We start from the raw sequence: 16,927 nt of genomic DNA, 5'->3' as shown, positions 1-16,927 counted from the left end.
CAGATGCTTGAAGCTTTTATGTTGTCATACATATCACTCTTTCCCATTACTGATTTTGGGTTTTAGGTCATACTTACAAATGCCCTCTCCATCTGACACTATATTGTCTTTCATTTCTTCTGGCATTTGTATTCTTATGTTGTCATTAATTCCTTTCAAATTCTATATATTGTGTTAGGTAGAGATATTTTTTATTTTTTAAAAAGATTTATTTGAGAGTGAACCGGGAGAGGGATAGAGGGACAAGGAGAGAATCTCAAGCAGGTGAGTGTGGGGCCCATCGCAGGTCTCTATCTCATGACACTGAGATTATGACCTGAGGCGAAAACAAGAGTTGGATGCTTAACTGAGCCACCCAGGAAACCCCTACAGAGCTTTTTTCTTTTCAAATGTTCCCAATACCATTTACTGAATAGATCACCTTTCCTAAATGCAATTTTTATATTTATGATTTTAATTAATGTAATTATGCTTGCATGATTTTATTTTTATTATTTGCTTATAGTGGTTTTTTAAAAATTAAATACTATACTCATTTACCCAAATATTTAAATAATAAATTGTGACTTACAGATTTTTAAGCAGTAAACATATCACATGGTACACTTAGCATATTAAAAACAAAAATATGGCTTTAGAGAGAAAATATTTAATCTATTTCATGAAAAAATGTGCAAAGTTTTAGAAAAGAGGCATTAGGCATTAGCATACAGTATAAATACATTCTTGCTTTTATAATCACATGTATTACACTTCTTTTGAGTAGTTAATGAAGGCCAGTGCACACATTCATTCTAAATGATCTTCTATTAACACATGCACTCGAAAAGATCACTAAAAATGTCTTCAAATATACGTAGAAATACAATGTTGTAAAAACAAATATTAATCCGCCTACATGAAACACTTGAAAAATGCAGACCACGTTGATTTTTAGAATTAGAGCATGAATGGAAATACCAATGTATGAAATTGTCAATGGGATTTCATTGCTTTTATCTTTGGAGAAAAATATATAATCAAACCTTTGGAATGACAGATATAAAGTTAGCACAGCAGACCAACTCTATTCTCAAAAATAAAACCTGAACTTTATCCACACAAAAGATGAGAGAGTCTGAGTCTCTAAAATTTGACAAATTTATGAAATGTTACAATTTGAGAGTGTATTAAACATATAGATTTCAAGTACACAGCAAACTTTTGATTTCTCCACAAATCAAATGTAATGACAGCAATGCAAACATTTCTAAGTTGGTTCTCAATGTACCCTAACAGTGAGAATTGCAAACTTTTAAAAAAATATTAGCCTATGTAAAATATTAGGTGTATTGCAAATTAGAAATTAATCTTTAAATCATATAGGGTACTGTTCTCCTCCAGAAACTAATATATTATTAGGAATTCTAGAAAAAAATTTTACTTCAACAAAACCATGCTGCTCTGTTATTTGTGAAACCATAGCTCCTCACTGAAACTTCTACAGAAACTACTATTGTTTTTAAAGAGAGGGAAGCCTAAGGTGTGGAAAGGAAGTGGTAGTATATGTTTTACAGGTAAATTTGGGTGATGAGTAGCACAGGCATGCATGAATAATACATGTCAACTCTATACAAGCAAAAACGTGTTCATTTTGTACTGTGTACTGAACAAAGCAGGCAGCCATCCTGTACATGCTCCACAGCATGATTGTAATTCTGATGGGATTAAGAATAATGACCGCGAATTCTAATGATAGAAGATTGTTACATGGCTGAGTCCTTCTACATTTTCAGAAAGGAACATGCCTATTTTTATCCTTCATTACCATAATTAATCAACTAATGTTTTGCCCTGTATACTTGAGGATCTAGTTCTCATGAGCACAGCACACTAGATAAAGAATCATAAGGCTGTTTATACAGGGCATATTTAAATCTGACAGCTGATCTTTTTTCTACTTCTTAGCATTATGAAGTCTCATTTCACTTTATTTCAAATGTATGTAACCAAGTATATTAAAACCAAGGCAATAAATTGTCCACATACTTCATAGTCTCAAGTTTTCAACATTAACATATTTTTCTTCACTCTAATTACTGAAAAACACCAGGTCTGTCAGTTGCTACTAAAAGAGGAAGGAGTTCATACTGTACTCTGACAGTCACAAAAAGGCCTGAGTATATGGTTATGTAGTGTTTTTTAGTATACGGTTGCTGGTACAGGCAGGGAGGCATATTTGCAAATATTTCCTTTTGGTTGGGAGCTTTCAACACAGCTAAACGTCCCTTGGTGTACTTGAGAGCGACATGCCTCAAAAAAGGACATACCAAACAGTGGAGAACTCTAAGCAAACATTCCACAGCTAGAAGCTAGAGTTCTCTTTCCAGCTCTAACCTTTGAAAATAATTAAACCAAATCAGCACATAAAGAAATAGAAAGGTTGAAATCAGAAAAGCTGCTGTCTGGCCTACCATGCCCAGGCCCTCTGTGGTCAGACTGGCTGTTGGGAGGCCAGAAGCATTCAGTGGAAACTGCAGGTCTACTATGCAGAAGGGTCAAGGTCTGCTGGTCATGGAACACATATAGGCAAATCAGTAAGCCCCCTATTCTTTAAGTTATCCTACTGCAAGGAAATGGGGAAAATAAATTTGTAATTATTCAGGACACAATAGTGACTTTTGGTTAGTGTGAATTCATAAAACTATTTAAAATCGGGGCAGCCCCGGTGGCTCAGTGGTTTAATGCCACCTTCGGCCCGGGGCTTGATCCTGGAGACTTGGGATCGGGCCCCACCTTGAGCTCCCTGCATGGAGCCTGCTTCTCTCTCTGCCTTTCTCTGTGTGTCTCTCAATAATAAATAAATAAAATCTTTAAAAAAAAAAACCCCAAAACTATTTAAATTCATTTAAATAAAACTATGCATGTGCCCCAGGGCAAAGAAGAGGAAATCTTGGTGATTAACAGTGAATTCTACTTCTAAAGTATGACGCAATAATTACCTTTTAAGTTGTACATTTCCTTATCGATTTCAGGAATGGGATTTTATAATAATTAACGAATTCTAATTTAAATTAGTAAATTATCTAATGAAAAGATATTTATAATCTTGTTCCAGGATGATCATGAATCACAGCGGTACGTAAAATTATACTCTATTCCCTTCAGTAACTAACACTAGAATAGGTTACCTGGTGAATACTGTAACAGAATTACATCTATTTGAGTCACAGGCCGTTTGGGGGGGGGGGGGGGCGGTGCATGCCAGTGTCATTTATAAAACAAGTAAGCAGAGGACTTTATGTGCTTTATGTATGTTAACAGGTTGGCCAAATATTATGCTTCTGGAACTCATTTTGGTTATTAAAACAAAATGTTCTTAAATATGAAGATTTTTAGGGATTGAGACAGCCCTGTGCTAAGAACTCAGTTATTTTTTATGACAAGGTCTTATAATTACTGTTTGAAGACCAATTAAAATAGCATTGCTGGAACTAACACTGAAAATCTGCTTAATTAATACATCTGTCTGCCAAGAAAAATACATCTGGATAATATCTGAATTTAAGAAAGAACGGTACATAAAATCTTTGGGAAGCCATGAAGAAGATTCCCGAGCCATGAAGAAGATTATATAGGAAGCCATGAAGAAGATTATATAGGAAAAGTCCAAAGAGCTAATAGAATCAAGTGGATTTAACTTAAATTTCAAAAACAATCATTTTTGGATTCTTTGGATTGATTACTATTTACTATATACAGCTTTGAAAGGTTCAGGTCTAAAAAAAACCCTACTTTTGAGAGGCAGTGTAGCACAGTAGTCGAACAGACTCAGCCAGGCTTGGCTACTTCCTAAATGCAAGATCTTGAGTCTACTGGCATAACTGCTTAGAACTTTTTTGTTTCAGTTTCATTATCAGGGAAATAAGGAAAAACAGTACCTCTTTCAGAATGCTGTTGTAAGGATTACACGAGCTAATACATACAGAGCACTTAGAAAAGTGCCAAGCACAAAATAAGCACTCAATAAATTCAGCTACTTGTATTACTTTAATACTAGAGATTGAAGAAAGCATTCACAGAAGTACTCAATTCTGCAGTTTGTTTTCACTCTCCATCTAGGAATAGAGGTAGGAATTAGGAGACCTGTATTCAAATAAGATATATCAGTCACTATTCACCTTTTAGTCATCCCACAAAATTGGCCAAGCAATAGCTCCTACCAGGCCCCACTCCAGCATTAGGCATTACTCTGAGAACTTGAGATATATCACCAACATTCTAGAGCCATTTTTGCATCTATAAAATGGATGTAATATCTACTTGTCTGATTCATAGGTTACTTTGAAGCTCCAATGAGGCAAAATGCATGAAGGCACTTTGAAGATTTTATAAAGCACCATCAGGGTGTGTTACAGGGTAAGTATGTCTGGACCCTCTCAAAGGAAGTTTATTACTTATAGTTCTGGGTCTGTTTAAGAAAATTTTTATAAAACTATGTTTTTAACTATAAGATCATTTATAAAATAGCAGTATACTTTATTATAAAACTGTGTTTCTTGAATCCCAGGTCTATGGAGATTATTAATATATCAAATAGTTGGTTGACAAATATTTTCCTTTAGAAATTGCAGTTGCAAAGAAAATGTCAAGGTATGTGTTAATGGTCATAAATTATTGTCATTATTAACTAAGCTAATAACTAGCAGTTCCAATAATTACTAAATGCTTTTACAAACACACTATTTCATTGAATCCTTATGGCAATCCCATAAAACAGGTAGAGTGGCCCTCTAGGGTTAGAATTCTAGAGCCTGGAAAACACATGCTTTTTTAGGGTTATAGGGTTAGAATTCTAGAGCCTGGAAAACACATGCTTTTAACCACTATACTACATTATGCAGGAAAAACACAAGAAAAAGTAATGATCTTTTCTGTCTTCACCAAATCACATAATTAAAAGAACCAATAGAATAAATGGTTCCAAACTACATTTTGATCCTTGATAATAAAGATGACTTTAGAAAAGTTGTATCAGTGCTTACAATTCAGTTCATTTTAAATCTTTAAAAAAATGCTTCCAGTTTTTTTCTTTCTGAAAATAACACATTGTTCACTGAAAAAAAAAAAAAAACCACAGAATTAAAATCTTAATAATTTCATCATTCAGGAGAACCACTGTTGACATAGTTCCTCTCTATATATTTCTATGCAACTGTGAACTACGATTGTTCTTGAACATGCCAAATGCAATGGTCAGACTGAAGTCTTTTTAATTGGCAGATATAATAAACTAATAGTAAATCTTGCGTAGGCAGAAAATTATTACAGATATATATTTTCAATATTTTCCTAAATCTTCCAACCATCGAAAAACAAGCAATGGATAGGTTAATTTGATACTATTAACTCAAAAGTATACTGCTGAAAAAAGAAACTTAGATGGAAATTCTTGATCTTTGTTATCTGTGTATGTATACACATACATCTACACACTCATCTACACATACGAATTTTTTGGCTAAGATTTATAGCTATCTGCAGGCCTAATAATACTAGAACTATTATAGTATTAGAACAGTTAAGGAGAAAATTGTTTTGTAGTCGTTGAACTTTATCAAAGTTACACTTATGGGTGATTAAACTATAAAGTTTTTCCTTGTGAATAGGTTAAATATTTGCTTGAGGCAGCATATTTAAGATAAGCAAAATTCTTTTCAGAGATCATACTAATCCTGAGTATAAAGTCAGGGGAAAAAAAGTTCTACCAATTGTGAAATGACATCTCGAAGAGTGGTGGAAAAAATAGTGACAAACCAGCACAATAATGTAGGGCAAAGATTCTAGGTATTACATCAAAGTGTATGTGATGCCATATTACTGGCACTCTGATTAAGGTGACTTATACTAAAATCTTACTCTTTCTAAACTATCACTGGACATAATTTATACAAGAGAAGAAAAAGTTAAAAAAAATATGGAAGTCCTTATAGAAAACAGAAGGCAGGCAAGAATCAAGAAGTTTTTAAAAATAAACTTTCTAGTGCTTCGTCTTATGTAAGAGGTTTATGTTAGTCATAAGTTCTAGGAACCTATTTATACAGCTCTAGTAGGATTTACAAAAAACCATACTAAATCCATATAAATAATATTTTCAACATAAGAAACGGTGCAAACTGGTGACTAGGTAAGAATAACAATGTTCAAGAAAACTGTACTTTGAAAGAAAAGTATAAGCTTAATACTAACCTAAAATTGTCTAGACAAAAGGAATATTAATAGATTCTAAGAAATACATAACTATTTGTGTCTTTGTGTTTTATATTGAAAAATTAATTATCAGGTATTTCTGAAATAGGTTAGAACTGCATATACTTCTTTCCCAGGGAGTGAAAATATTCTCATCACATCCAACTGGAAATGAGAAGTATAATATTTCAAATGAGATTAAAACATGACTTCAGCCTATTCTCCATAAAAGAGTATTAATGTTATATGTCCCTTTATTACAGAATATTTTTTGTGGAAAGAAAAAGCTTATGAGGTAATTATATATAATTTTAAACAAGATTCCTTTTAAGTTTACATTTACATATCTCTTTAAAAATAGCTTTAGCAGGTTACAAATTAAAGTCAGGACTATATACTTCCTTACTTCCAAGGTTTAGTTAACCTGAGTAAATAAAGCTAATGTGTTCAAAACTATATTTCAAAAAGAAAAATGGCAGATGATAGTGCTCCACAGATCACATTTCCAATATGTCTTTGAAGGGAGGAAAGGCATATTTATGCCACCTTGACTATAAATATTTATTGGATAAATACAGTTTACCTGACATTTTCAAAATCCTGTAAGCTGATTAAATCATAAACATATTGAATCAATTATAGTAAAAACAAGAACAGGCTTTTTAAATAGATACAAAGGGAAATGATGATAATAAAAATAATTTTCACTATCTTATAGTGACAATTTCTTTTTGGGTTAAAAACAACCCTAGTGTCATTAAATCCCTGTATATTTCAGCCCTAATATTTTAAAGAGTAATAAATATATATACACATTAATAGCATGAAAGTGCTTCACACTAAAATTTTCTTTGAAGGCTTATAAGTGATTTAAAAAATATCACAATAAATGATCATAATTTAAGTTCTGAATATGGGAATCAAAAATCCCAAACCCAATTTTAATGCTTACAGTGAAATTTAAATCTCTAAGACAACATATATACCCATTTAAATTCAGCTGTCACAATTTATTCTTTATCATAAATAGTATCACAGACAGTAATCTCTGAGGACTCATCCATTATCTTTAAGATTGTATTCATTCAGAAAAAAGTTAAGGGAGTGAGTCTGTACATCCTTTGACATACTTTTTCTGTATAGAGTTATAAGGCATTAATAATGGTATGTTAAAATAGCAAATAATTTATAATAAAAATAGAAATTCTCTTTTAAATCACTCTTAACTGAATCACAGAACAAATAACATATTTACCACCCAGATACTCTTTAAGTTTCTACTGTGATGTAAAGACCTTTTTTTTGTTTTTTGTTTTGTTTTTGGCTTAAAACAGACCTTAGGCCTTAAATGGCAGGTGTCCTTATACCAACGTATGGGCCAGATCTTAGGTTCTGTTTAAAGTTACTGTGAAATTTATATATTCAAATATGCTCCTTGCTACTAGTAAAAGTAGAAAAAGTTAGTTGAAATATTTGGTTTCATTATATCAGCATTCATTGCAAATTATCTTCATGATAGTATTCTAGACTACAATGTGGATTTAAGTTTTGTGCCAAATAGCAACAGAGATTACAAAATCATGGTTCAAATGATGGTCAGTGATTTAGCTGGTACACAGCCAGAATGAAGTTATTTGTTTATAATAGATAAAGCCACACTCCATATTTACTTATTTTAATATCAGTTACTAGAACTGAGCAGTAGGTTTCTTGGTATCCAGAGGCAGAAATAAAGTGGCTTTTCCTAAGTTATAGTGACGAGGAGGATGGTGGACAGCGGCTGTGGTGACTGAGTAGCTAACTGGCTTTTGCTAAAATACAGAAGGTGAAAGTTTAAATCTAAAGAGTTAAGTGAAGAGTTTTTAAACCATTATTTAAAATACATACTTGAGCTCTACAGGAGCTGTGCACTCTTGGTGTGTACTGGTTATCTGTAAAGGCTGACTGAACAAAATTCCCTTCATCATACAGGCACTGCTGTCTGCACTACAGTAATAAAGAAACACGCTGATAGATATAACAGCTTCAAGTGATAAGCAATCTCCAGGAATCTGCAGTGAGATTGCTGGTTGACTGGAAATGCTCTCTATTTCTCCAGAGGGTATCTGTCCTTGAAGAAGCCATTCGTTGCCTAGAAAATGAAAAGGTAATTTACTAAGACTGTATAAGACAAGTAGGAAGTTAGGCAAACCTTATGAAGACTAAATTTATTCAATCAACAGATACTTACTGAAAGCCTCTAAGTGCCAGGTATTATGCTCTGTGTGAAGGACATAAATGGAATAAAATGACCACCCATGAGGAGTTCCTAGTCTAATAATCTTGGTATCATATCATTAAAATTCTTCCTTTGAACACTGTAAATGCAAATTTCTACTGAAATCAAACCAAATAATGCAAATATGTCTATAGATCCTTAAACCTTGAAATTAAAAATGAAACCTATTAAGTTCTAGAAATAAATAGGTCATTTTTACCAGATAAAAGTGTTTAGAAATAGCATATGAAAGTATATAAATGTATGTACAACTCTGTGGTGACTTTCAAACTCAAGATAATGATGACTTATTAAATAGCCAAAGGTAAAAACTAAAAAAATATATTTTTAGAAACAAGTAACACTGCATAGATTATACAGATGGGCTCAACAATGTAAATACTAAGATTTTGTCTACCTCATTTTAATACATAATTCTTCTTAGATTTAAATACACAGATTATGCCACAAGTCTAATAAACTAAAAATCTTCAAGCTTCTCATATCAGAATTTTTTAAATGTCTTTATTCACATAGTGCCACCTCTCAGAAGGAACGTCCGTGTCAGGTTGAAGAAGGATATGCTTAAGTAGACATTCAACTTAAAGCAGGGTTAGATATTAAGTGCCAACATTTGGAAAACACAGGACATACTTTCCTGCCATCTTAAACAGAAGATACAGAGCACAGTCTCATGACTTCTCAATGACTCTGGCCATCTGTACAAAATTCAGAATGAAATTCTGTATGTACTTTTTAGTTTTTTTCTTTCTTTTCACCTCAGGATGAGTCAACAGAGCATCCGCCTTTATTAGGCCTCTCCATCTCCCTTCCAGTGTACTGCTTCTAGTTCTCTGATGATTGAAAAATCAAATTTGAGAAAAATATGTCAAGTCAGAGTAAGGAGAAGGTGAAAGTTTAAATCTAAAGAGTTAAGTGAAGAGTTTTTAAACCATTATTTTAAAATTCTCTTTAAAATTCTTTGCAAAAAAAAAATTCTTTGCTTACTTCTGTATTGAAGACTATTTTTATTTAATATTTGGATTTACTAGATAGCAGATTAGTAGGGAACTTCTTATATTTTAAACCAAAACAGGAAACCAATTATGTTATTTTAATGTCTAGTTCTAGAAATAAAATACAAAGTTTCTTTGGATATTTTTCAGATACATCACATGTGTGATTTGTGATGTTATAATATGCCAGGGGTGCTTTTATACTGCCTTTTTGGAGGGAGGGGTGTACTTAAAATCTTCACATGTGCTGACCACTTGAAGACGATATTGACCAAAATTTAGTTAAAAATAGGTGTTTTAAAAGTCTCTAAATAACTGGCCAAGAAAACAATCTTTCCTTTAATCATAGGTGTACAAATGTACCTTATAAAATAATTTTCAAAAGCCTTAAATTTTTAGAACTCTTGTCTGAAAGCTTATTCGCCCATATACAATAAATATGGAACCACTATTTTCGACAAGTGATAAAATAGTGTTAAGGTGAAGTAGTCTGTAGAGAAAATTCCTATCTGTATTTTGTATTCTAGTAGCTCATTATTAATCTGTGTGTTGGACCAAGTAGACTTGAATATGTTAATTCTTTTTAAAGATTTTATTTATTTATTCATGAGAGACACAGAGAGGCAGAGACATAGGCAAAGGGAGAAGCAGGCTACTCTTAGGGACCCTGATGTGGGACTCAATCCCAGACCTGATCCCAGACCCCGGATCATGCCCTGAGCTGAAGGCAGACACTCAACCACTGAGACACCCAGGCATCCTGAACATGTTAATTTGTCAATATTGTATTTAAAAAACCGATCCACTGCTCTTTAATTACACACAGAGAGATTCAATTAACAGTAATCTCCAGGGACACCTGGGTGGCTCAGTGGTTGGGTGTCTGCCTTTGGCTCAGGGTGTGATCCCGGAGTCCCAGGATTGAGTCCCCCATCGGACTTCCTGCATGGAGCCTGCTTCTCCTCCCTCCTTCCTGTGTCTCTCATGAATAAATGCATAAAATCTAATAAAAAAAAATACTGATCTCCAATTGATGCAGTGTTTTCAGACTAAAACTCAGGCCCAACAGTGATCTACCTGGGACTGAGGTGACAAATGGCCAACATTTGAGTACTCTCCTGTCTACGGAGCTGGCTCCAGACGTCCTCCTTCTCATCTGCAGAGATCAGCCCTCTCCCTTGGGGGGTAGAGGGTGCTTTCCCGGAGCTCATCACCCCAGGGCCAGGCTCCCCAACTCTAGCCAGCAGTTCCTCCTGGCTAGACCACCACGATCTCCCTTCTCTGGGTCTGTATACACAGCGAAGCTGGGCCTGGAGAGCAGTGGATTGGTTTTTAGAATACGATATTGACAAATTAACATGTTCAGGATGCCTGGGTGTCTCAGTGGTTGAGTGTCTGCCTTCAGCTCAGGGCGTGATCCTGGGGTCCGGGATCAGGTCTGGGATTGAGTCGCACATCAGGCTCCCTGAGAGGAGCCTGCTTCTCCCGCTGCCAGACCGGACAATAGCAGCTACCCTGAGAAAGTAGCAAGGTAGGAAGAAGGCAATGAGCCTGGGTCTGGGTTAAGGCACTAAAGAAGTGTGTGAGAGGGTAGGAAGGGGGTGGGGTGGGAGGAAATGGAGACTGAGAACATGTGAAAGAGCGTGGGAGACCAGGAGAGAGGAAGGTCATTTGACACAAGAAGTCAGCATTTAGTTCTGGACCACTAATATCTTACTTTAAAGTTGCTGTCCACTCTATCAGAGGGGTTGGGAAGCACTGCTGTCAGGCAAACAGCAGACTGATTTCTTCTTATAAATTAATCAAGAGCACACAGGGATTCAAATACACATTCAAATCTCTACACAATTTACAGTCACTGAATACTTTGAGAATAAACTCGAAAAGGAAGTGCTCTTAGCTTAAACGACTACAAATTAGCGAGTAAGGACAAAGGCTCTGCCTGCATTCTGATCACAGTGATTCATTTGTATTCAATTACATATCCCCAAACAATGTTTTATTCTTCTACTTGGATGGCATCCTTTTAAGATACGGTTTTGGCATCCATTTTCTTATAGCGAGCAAGTAATGGGGCTTGAATTCTAACCTCTGGCATCACTAAAGAAGAAAATGTAGCTTCAGGCTTAATAACTGGTAAATAAAGTCCTTTTGAAATAAAATGAACAACAATTTGAAAGCTCTAAAGCACTTGATAGATGCAGATCTGGAAAAGTAAAAGATAATAGTAAAACAATAAAAAAAACTGAATTGGAAAGAACCTAAGTTACTTCAGTTAAAAGAGTATGTTTTTAAAAATGTCCTACTCAAGGGGAAAATCAATTTCATTCTTTAGAACAGACTCTGAGATATAGATCACTGTATTACTGGAAGGTACCCTGGTAAACACAATTTCACACATGAATGTTTGCATGATTATTCTCATACCTTCAGCTGTTAGAAACCAACAACTGGGTACTCCTTCAGTCAGCTTTGTTCCTGATGGGAGGTCTAACCTTAGCTTGAACTGGAGAGTCTGGCCTGGAGAGGCAGCCACTGGGGAAAGTCTAATGTTTGGAGCAGATTTAGGTAGTTTGGGTAATGTCTTCTGTTTCTCTACTAGGAATGGGCCATCTACCACAGCGTTGTCTGGTCTGGAGACTGGGAGCTAGGAAAAAAGAAAATCTATTAATTAAAGAACAAGTAGTTTACAGTAATTATAAAGAGCTTATCTTTGAACCTTAGTAGAAAAATGAGGTTCTCTGTCAACGAAACTTAATTGCATTCTAGCCTGAATTGGAAATGTGTCTACTTACACATCCTGATTATTTTATAGGTTCAGAAACACATTTCATCCTATTAAAAACATTACCATTACTAATGAAACAGAACTAATAAGTTCATCATCCAGTATGCTTATAGATAGTATGAAATTAAAGTAAAACTTTATCAATTTAAATGTAGGGGATATAATTCCACTTACAGGTTTCACTGCCGAATATAAGATGATGTATGTCAGGAGAAAGGACACTTATATTTTAAAATAAAGATACAGACTGCCATCATAACATTTCTTGGGAATTCCTAGAATTCTAGAAAAAAAACTTTTTTTTTTTTTTTCTTCAAATATATCAAGAGGTAGCTTGAAAATTTTGGGAGACTAAATTGATTATAATGCATTTAAATTTCTTCCAATGTTATTTTCAGTGTGTTGAGAAATGTGGCTCCTAGAGTTTCCTTGGGGAGATTATTTGGTAACAGATTAATGTGTGATCTTTGTTTCCTATGGTGAATCCAAGAATCATTAAAAAAACAAAACACCTGGACAACCCAACCCATGCAGTATGTACGTGCAGTGTGTATATGTCTATACATTTTTTTCAGACATTTAAACACAGATGAAAATTCAAATTCTCTCCAACTTCCAGTATCTTAAACACTGTCATCACAAATGGAATTTTTATTTTAACAAGAGCAGGGCATCTTGGAAGGAGGCTGTCACTGACTACTCTACGTACACGTTTCACTTCCAAGACTGGAGATGATTTAACCAAAAGTACCTCCTCCTGTGCTATGAGGACTTTAGTAGCATTCTCAAAATGATACTCTTTAAACTTATACTTTTAGATTGCTTACCACAGAAATCGTTTTTGTTTCTAAATCCATCACTTTAATTTGATGATTATTGGTGTCTGCTACATATAATAACTGGCCATTATCTCCGACACACAAGCCTCCTGGTTCATTAAAAGTTGACTCGGTAAAGCTGGAAGTGATAACATTACTTGCATCTCCAGTTCCCGCTAATGTTGTGCAGTTTTTTGTTTTCGGATCCACAGCTTTAATCTAAAAAGAAAGAACAATGCAATATGTATCTGAAGATCAAACTCATGTTAGTAGTATAGAAAAGTGTAGTGAAAACAAGCCAGAGAACTTGAGTGCCGTTAACATTCTCAATAAATCTCAGAAAAAGAGGAGGCATTTCCAGGGCACCTGGGTGGCTCAGTCGGTTAAGTGTGCCACTCTTGACTTCAGCTCAGGTAGTGACGTGAGATCCAGGCCTGAGTCAGCCAGGTTCTGGGTTCCATGCTCAATCACAGCAGGGAGTCTGCTTGAGATTCTCTGCCTCGCCTTCTCCCCTTTCCCTCCCTCCTACTCACGTGGGTGCTCTCTCTCAAATAAATAAATCTTAAAAAAAGGCATTTCCATATTTCCTTGAAAAGTCAATCATTCAAATTACAGTCTCAGGGGAGATACTACATTCTGAGGGCTAAAAAACTACGTAAAACACCCAGTTACATCTTATCTCCCGGCAGCAATCTCTGATGAAATTATTTCTGGAATAAAAAACAATTTTAAATGTTATTCTTTTTCCTTACAAAGAGACACAGTTGAACGGACTTTCTTTTTCACGAGCATCTAACAAGGGCTTAGAATTGGCCGCTTATGTTAAACCTAATGACTCCCAATTGTGCCTCAATTATGTTAATTTATGGTATCATCACAAGGTATTAACATTTTCCACTAGTTTTTACAGAAAAGAAAAATGCAAGAAAAACGGCAACAGTTGAATAATCTGTGCAAGAGACAAAATTGGAAATGCTGTTGAAAATGGAATTATTTGCTAGCAAGCACTGCAGCTATGCAACAGCTCAAAATTATTCCTTTGTTAGTTAACATATTAATTTCCCTGCCACCTGCCATCTTCTTATTTACCCCATTACTAGGCAGCTTTGATGCACCACAATGCACAATTTTTTGCTGTAGTCAGAGGCAATTTATTTAGTCTCTTCCTCAGCTCCGAGTGCCATCATATCCTCTTTGCAACGAAAGGACTAAGAAAAGAACAGCAAAGGCTTGTACATAGTTGTCAAAGACTGTTACTCTTCTCTACTTTAAAGTGGCAGTTGGAGGAGGCTCACAGAACTTTCAGCTTTTTAAATGCCACAGATAAAAAGCAGGGTATTCTATAATTCTGTTAAGACTCACCTTGTGATTATAAGAGTCTGCCACGTAAAGTAAATTCCTTTTCTTGTCCCAAGTTACTCCAAGTGGGTGCTGAAGCCTGGCATTGACTCCTACTCCATCAACATCACCAAAAGCAAATAAATTCTTAAAAAAAAAAAAAAAAAAAAAAAAAAGGCAAAAAAAATTTTAACTTAATTTTTTAAAATTAAAATTTTTATAGTGCTACAGAATAGGGTATAAAGTAAAAAGACTATATATGCTACTTAAGCTAAAGGGGAAATGGGTCTGATTTCATATAAACAGGCTTGGGTATTTGATTCAGACAAGAAAGAAATGACAGAATTTTGAACCTGTGTTAATTTGTGGGACTTGGTAGTTTTACTCACATTAATACATATCTGGTCAGGAACAGGTCAAGTCTACTTATCTGGTGCTCTTTCTACCCTACTGTCAAGTATCTAATTTACATTTTCCTCCCCCCTTGGTAATCAATATCTTATCCTTCTGTTCTTCCTGAAGCCTTGACATTTGGGTAATCAAGTACAGTCAATTGACTTTTCATAGATGATTTTATTACTTGTGTTTTTTTTTTTTTTTTTACTTGTGTTTCTTTATATTCACATTTCCTTTGGCCTGACTTCCACTTTAACTTATGAACAGGCCAAGAACTGGCTCTCCTGAATTTTATTAATTCTTCACAATTCGAAATATGCAAGCATGGTTAAGGGTTTGGGCATAACATGCAAAAGTGATTTTCATGTATTACCATGGGATCTCTTTCTCCTCCTACGAGGTGTTTCACTGCTCCGTCTTTCAGTGACACAGTTCTCACTGTACTGCTCTCACTGTCTGCGACAAACAGGCAGCTCCAGGGATCTTCGGGAGCCAGAGAAAGACCTGAAGGCTGGGCAAAGCCTGCCTTGTGAGGATATGCGTTATTTCGGTTCTCTTCATTTCCGCTTCCAGCAAACCGAAGGCAGGTTCCTTTTTTCAGCTCACTAAAAAAAGCCAAGTTCATAGGTGGAATCAGCAGCATTATGTTGTGTCCAATTTAGTTATTATGAATGTAAGTGATGAAATCGGTGGTGATAAACATTGTTAAAAAAACAGACTCGTGACCTTGACCTCAAGTGTGCAAGTCAGCTTTACTTTCCCTTTAGTTTTTCTAAATCATTAACTTATTCACTGTGTTGGGACTTTTTTTTTTTTTTTTTTTTTTTTTACATACACAAAATTGCAACTATTCTCAATGGCCAGATAGGAAATCCCTGACAAGAATAATGATTATATCATTGATTGGATAGTTGTGTGTTTTTTATTTTTATTTTTCCCCTTCTACAAATGGCCAGAAATAGTACATCTGGATTCCATCTTAACTTCTTACAGGACCATTATGCTTCTTTAATCAACTGTAAAATCAATTTCTTAGATACAATAGGGAAATTTCTATTTAAAGGAATTTGCAATGATTCTTTGTAATAGAAAGTTTTACACTTTGGCTTCTAGGTTTATGCTGGAGGAAGTGGAAGGAAGATGCAGTGGTATGCTGTGTTGAGGGAGGGGAAGAAGCAGACTTAGGATGCAAAAAAAAAAAAAAGTATGCAAAATAATGAGATGACATATGTATCATCTCCAGCAGGCAGAAGTCTAAGGTGACCATCAATCACTTACTCACTGATATGTTAATGCTAAGTTAGATGGAGAACAGGGGACAGAGGCAAAGGAATATAGAATGTATAAAATATGGCCACTTATTCAAAAAAACAAAAATGTAATCAGAGAAATACATATGATATCTAATTTGCCAAACAAATGAAAGGTAATTAATGTGAATCTTAATTTCAAATAGGAGTTTCCTTAATTAAATAAAAGAAAGAGTGGGAGAAAAAGTAACTTCTAAAATGTTAGGACTCTACCACTGGAAGATCAGTAATAAAGATCAAGCATCCTTAAAACTATGATACATGTCCATGTGATCCAACTGGACATTCTCCTATTATGAACAAGAGTGACAACTCTACTTATTTGGAAATTTAGCCCACTCTTGACCATATAGGTCGAAAATAGCCATCACTTGAACAGTGTATTCTGGCCATCTCTGTTACTTCTTTCTACTGTTTATAATTATGCCTCATGTTAATGTCTCTGGTCACCTCACTGTTCAGGCTACTATCATCTTTTGCCTGGAGATAATCATAGCCCCCTCACTGCTATCTGTCTCTAGTTTTGTCCCAGTCCAAATGCTGCCAGTGTTCTCTCAAAAACACAGATCTAATCATGTCGCTAGCCAGCTCAAAACTTTCCATAAAGGCATGCAGAATAATGTTCACATTTCTTAAAAGGACATAAAAGGCGCTTCACGATGTAGCTTTTACTCACATCAGTGGCGTCATTTCTGACAGTGGAAATGACTCGTGTCATTTCTGAGTGGAAAACCTCCACTCTCCCTAACTCCTACTCCTCTATCTGGTTTTAGTTT

At 35.0% G+C, this 16,927-nt stretch overlaps 1 protein-coding gene and 1 long non-coding RNA gene across 16 annotated transcripts in view; one reads left to right on the top strand and one right to left on the bottom strand.

Annotated features, from left to right (window-relative positions):
- NHLRC2 (NHL repeat containing 2) overlaps positions 1-16,927 on the bottom strand; it is a 65,013-nt gene that overhangs the window by 6,376 nt on the left and 41,710 nt on the right. For 3 of the 9 annotated variants that reach the window (XR_007406714.1, XM_035708159.2, XM_035708160.2), the window contains exons 7-11: positions 15,215-15,446; positions 14,470-14,592; positions 13,117-13,326; positions 11,929-12,148; positions 8,116-8,359 (exon numbers count right to left, since the gene is read on the bottom strand). Coding sequence is in view for 8 of the 9 variants with exons in the window: in XM_035708159.2 (XP_035564052.1) it covers positions 8,116-8,359; positions 11,929-12,148; positions 13,117-13,326; positions 14,470-14,592; positions 15,215-15,446 (1,029 nt within the window). In the remaining variant the exon portion in view is untranslated. Of the gene's footprint in view, positions 1-629; positions 8,360-9,201; positions 9,340-11,928; positions 12,149-13,116; positions 13,327-14,469; positions 14,593-15,214; positions 15,447-16,927 lie in introns of those variants that run through there. The other 6 variants (XM_035708158.1, XM_035708161.2, XM_049103101.1 and 3 more) reach the window with 5 other exon arrangements.
- Positions 1-16,927, top strand: part of LOC112672363 (uncharacterized) — a 157,754-nt gene that overhangs the window by 123,901 nt on the left and 16,926 nt on the right. For 5 of the 7 annotated variants that reach the window (XR_004810347.2, XR_007406715.1, XR_003144231.3 and 2 more), the window contains 2 exons: positions 4,318-4,398; positions 8,200-15,670. This is a non-coding gene — a long non-coding RNA (uncharacterized LOC112672363). Of the gene's footprint in view, positions 1-4,317; positions 4,399-8,199; positions 15,671-16,927 lie in introns of those variants that run through there. The other 2 variants (XR_003144229.3, XR_003144230.3) reach the window with 1 other exon arrangement.

Source organism: Canis lupus, chromosome 28 (assembly GCF_003254725.2).
Source record: "Canis lupus dingo isolate Sandy chromosome 28, ASM325472v2, whole genome shotgun sequence".
In the NCBI taxonomy this organism is placed as follows: Eukaryota; Metazoa; Chordata; class Mammalia; order Carnivora; family Canidae; genus Canis; species Canis lupus.
This window is presented reverse-complemented; position numbering and strand designations above follow the sequence as displayed.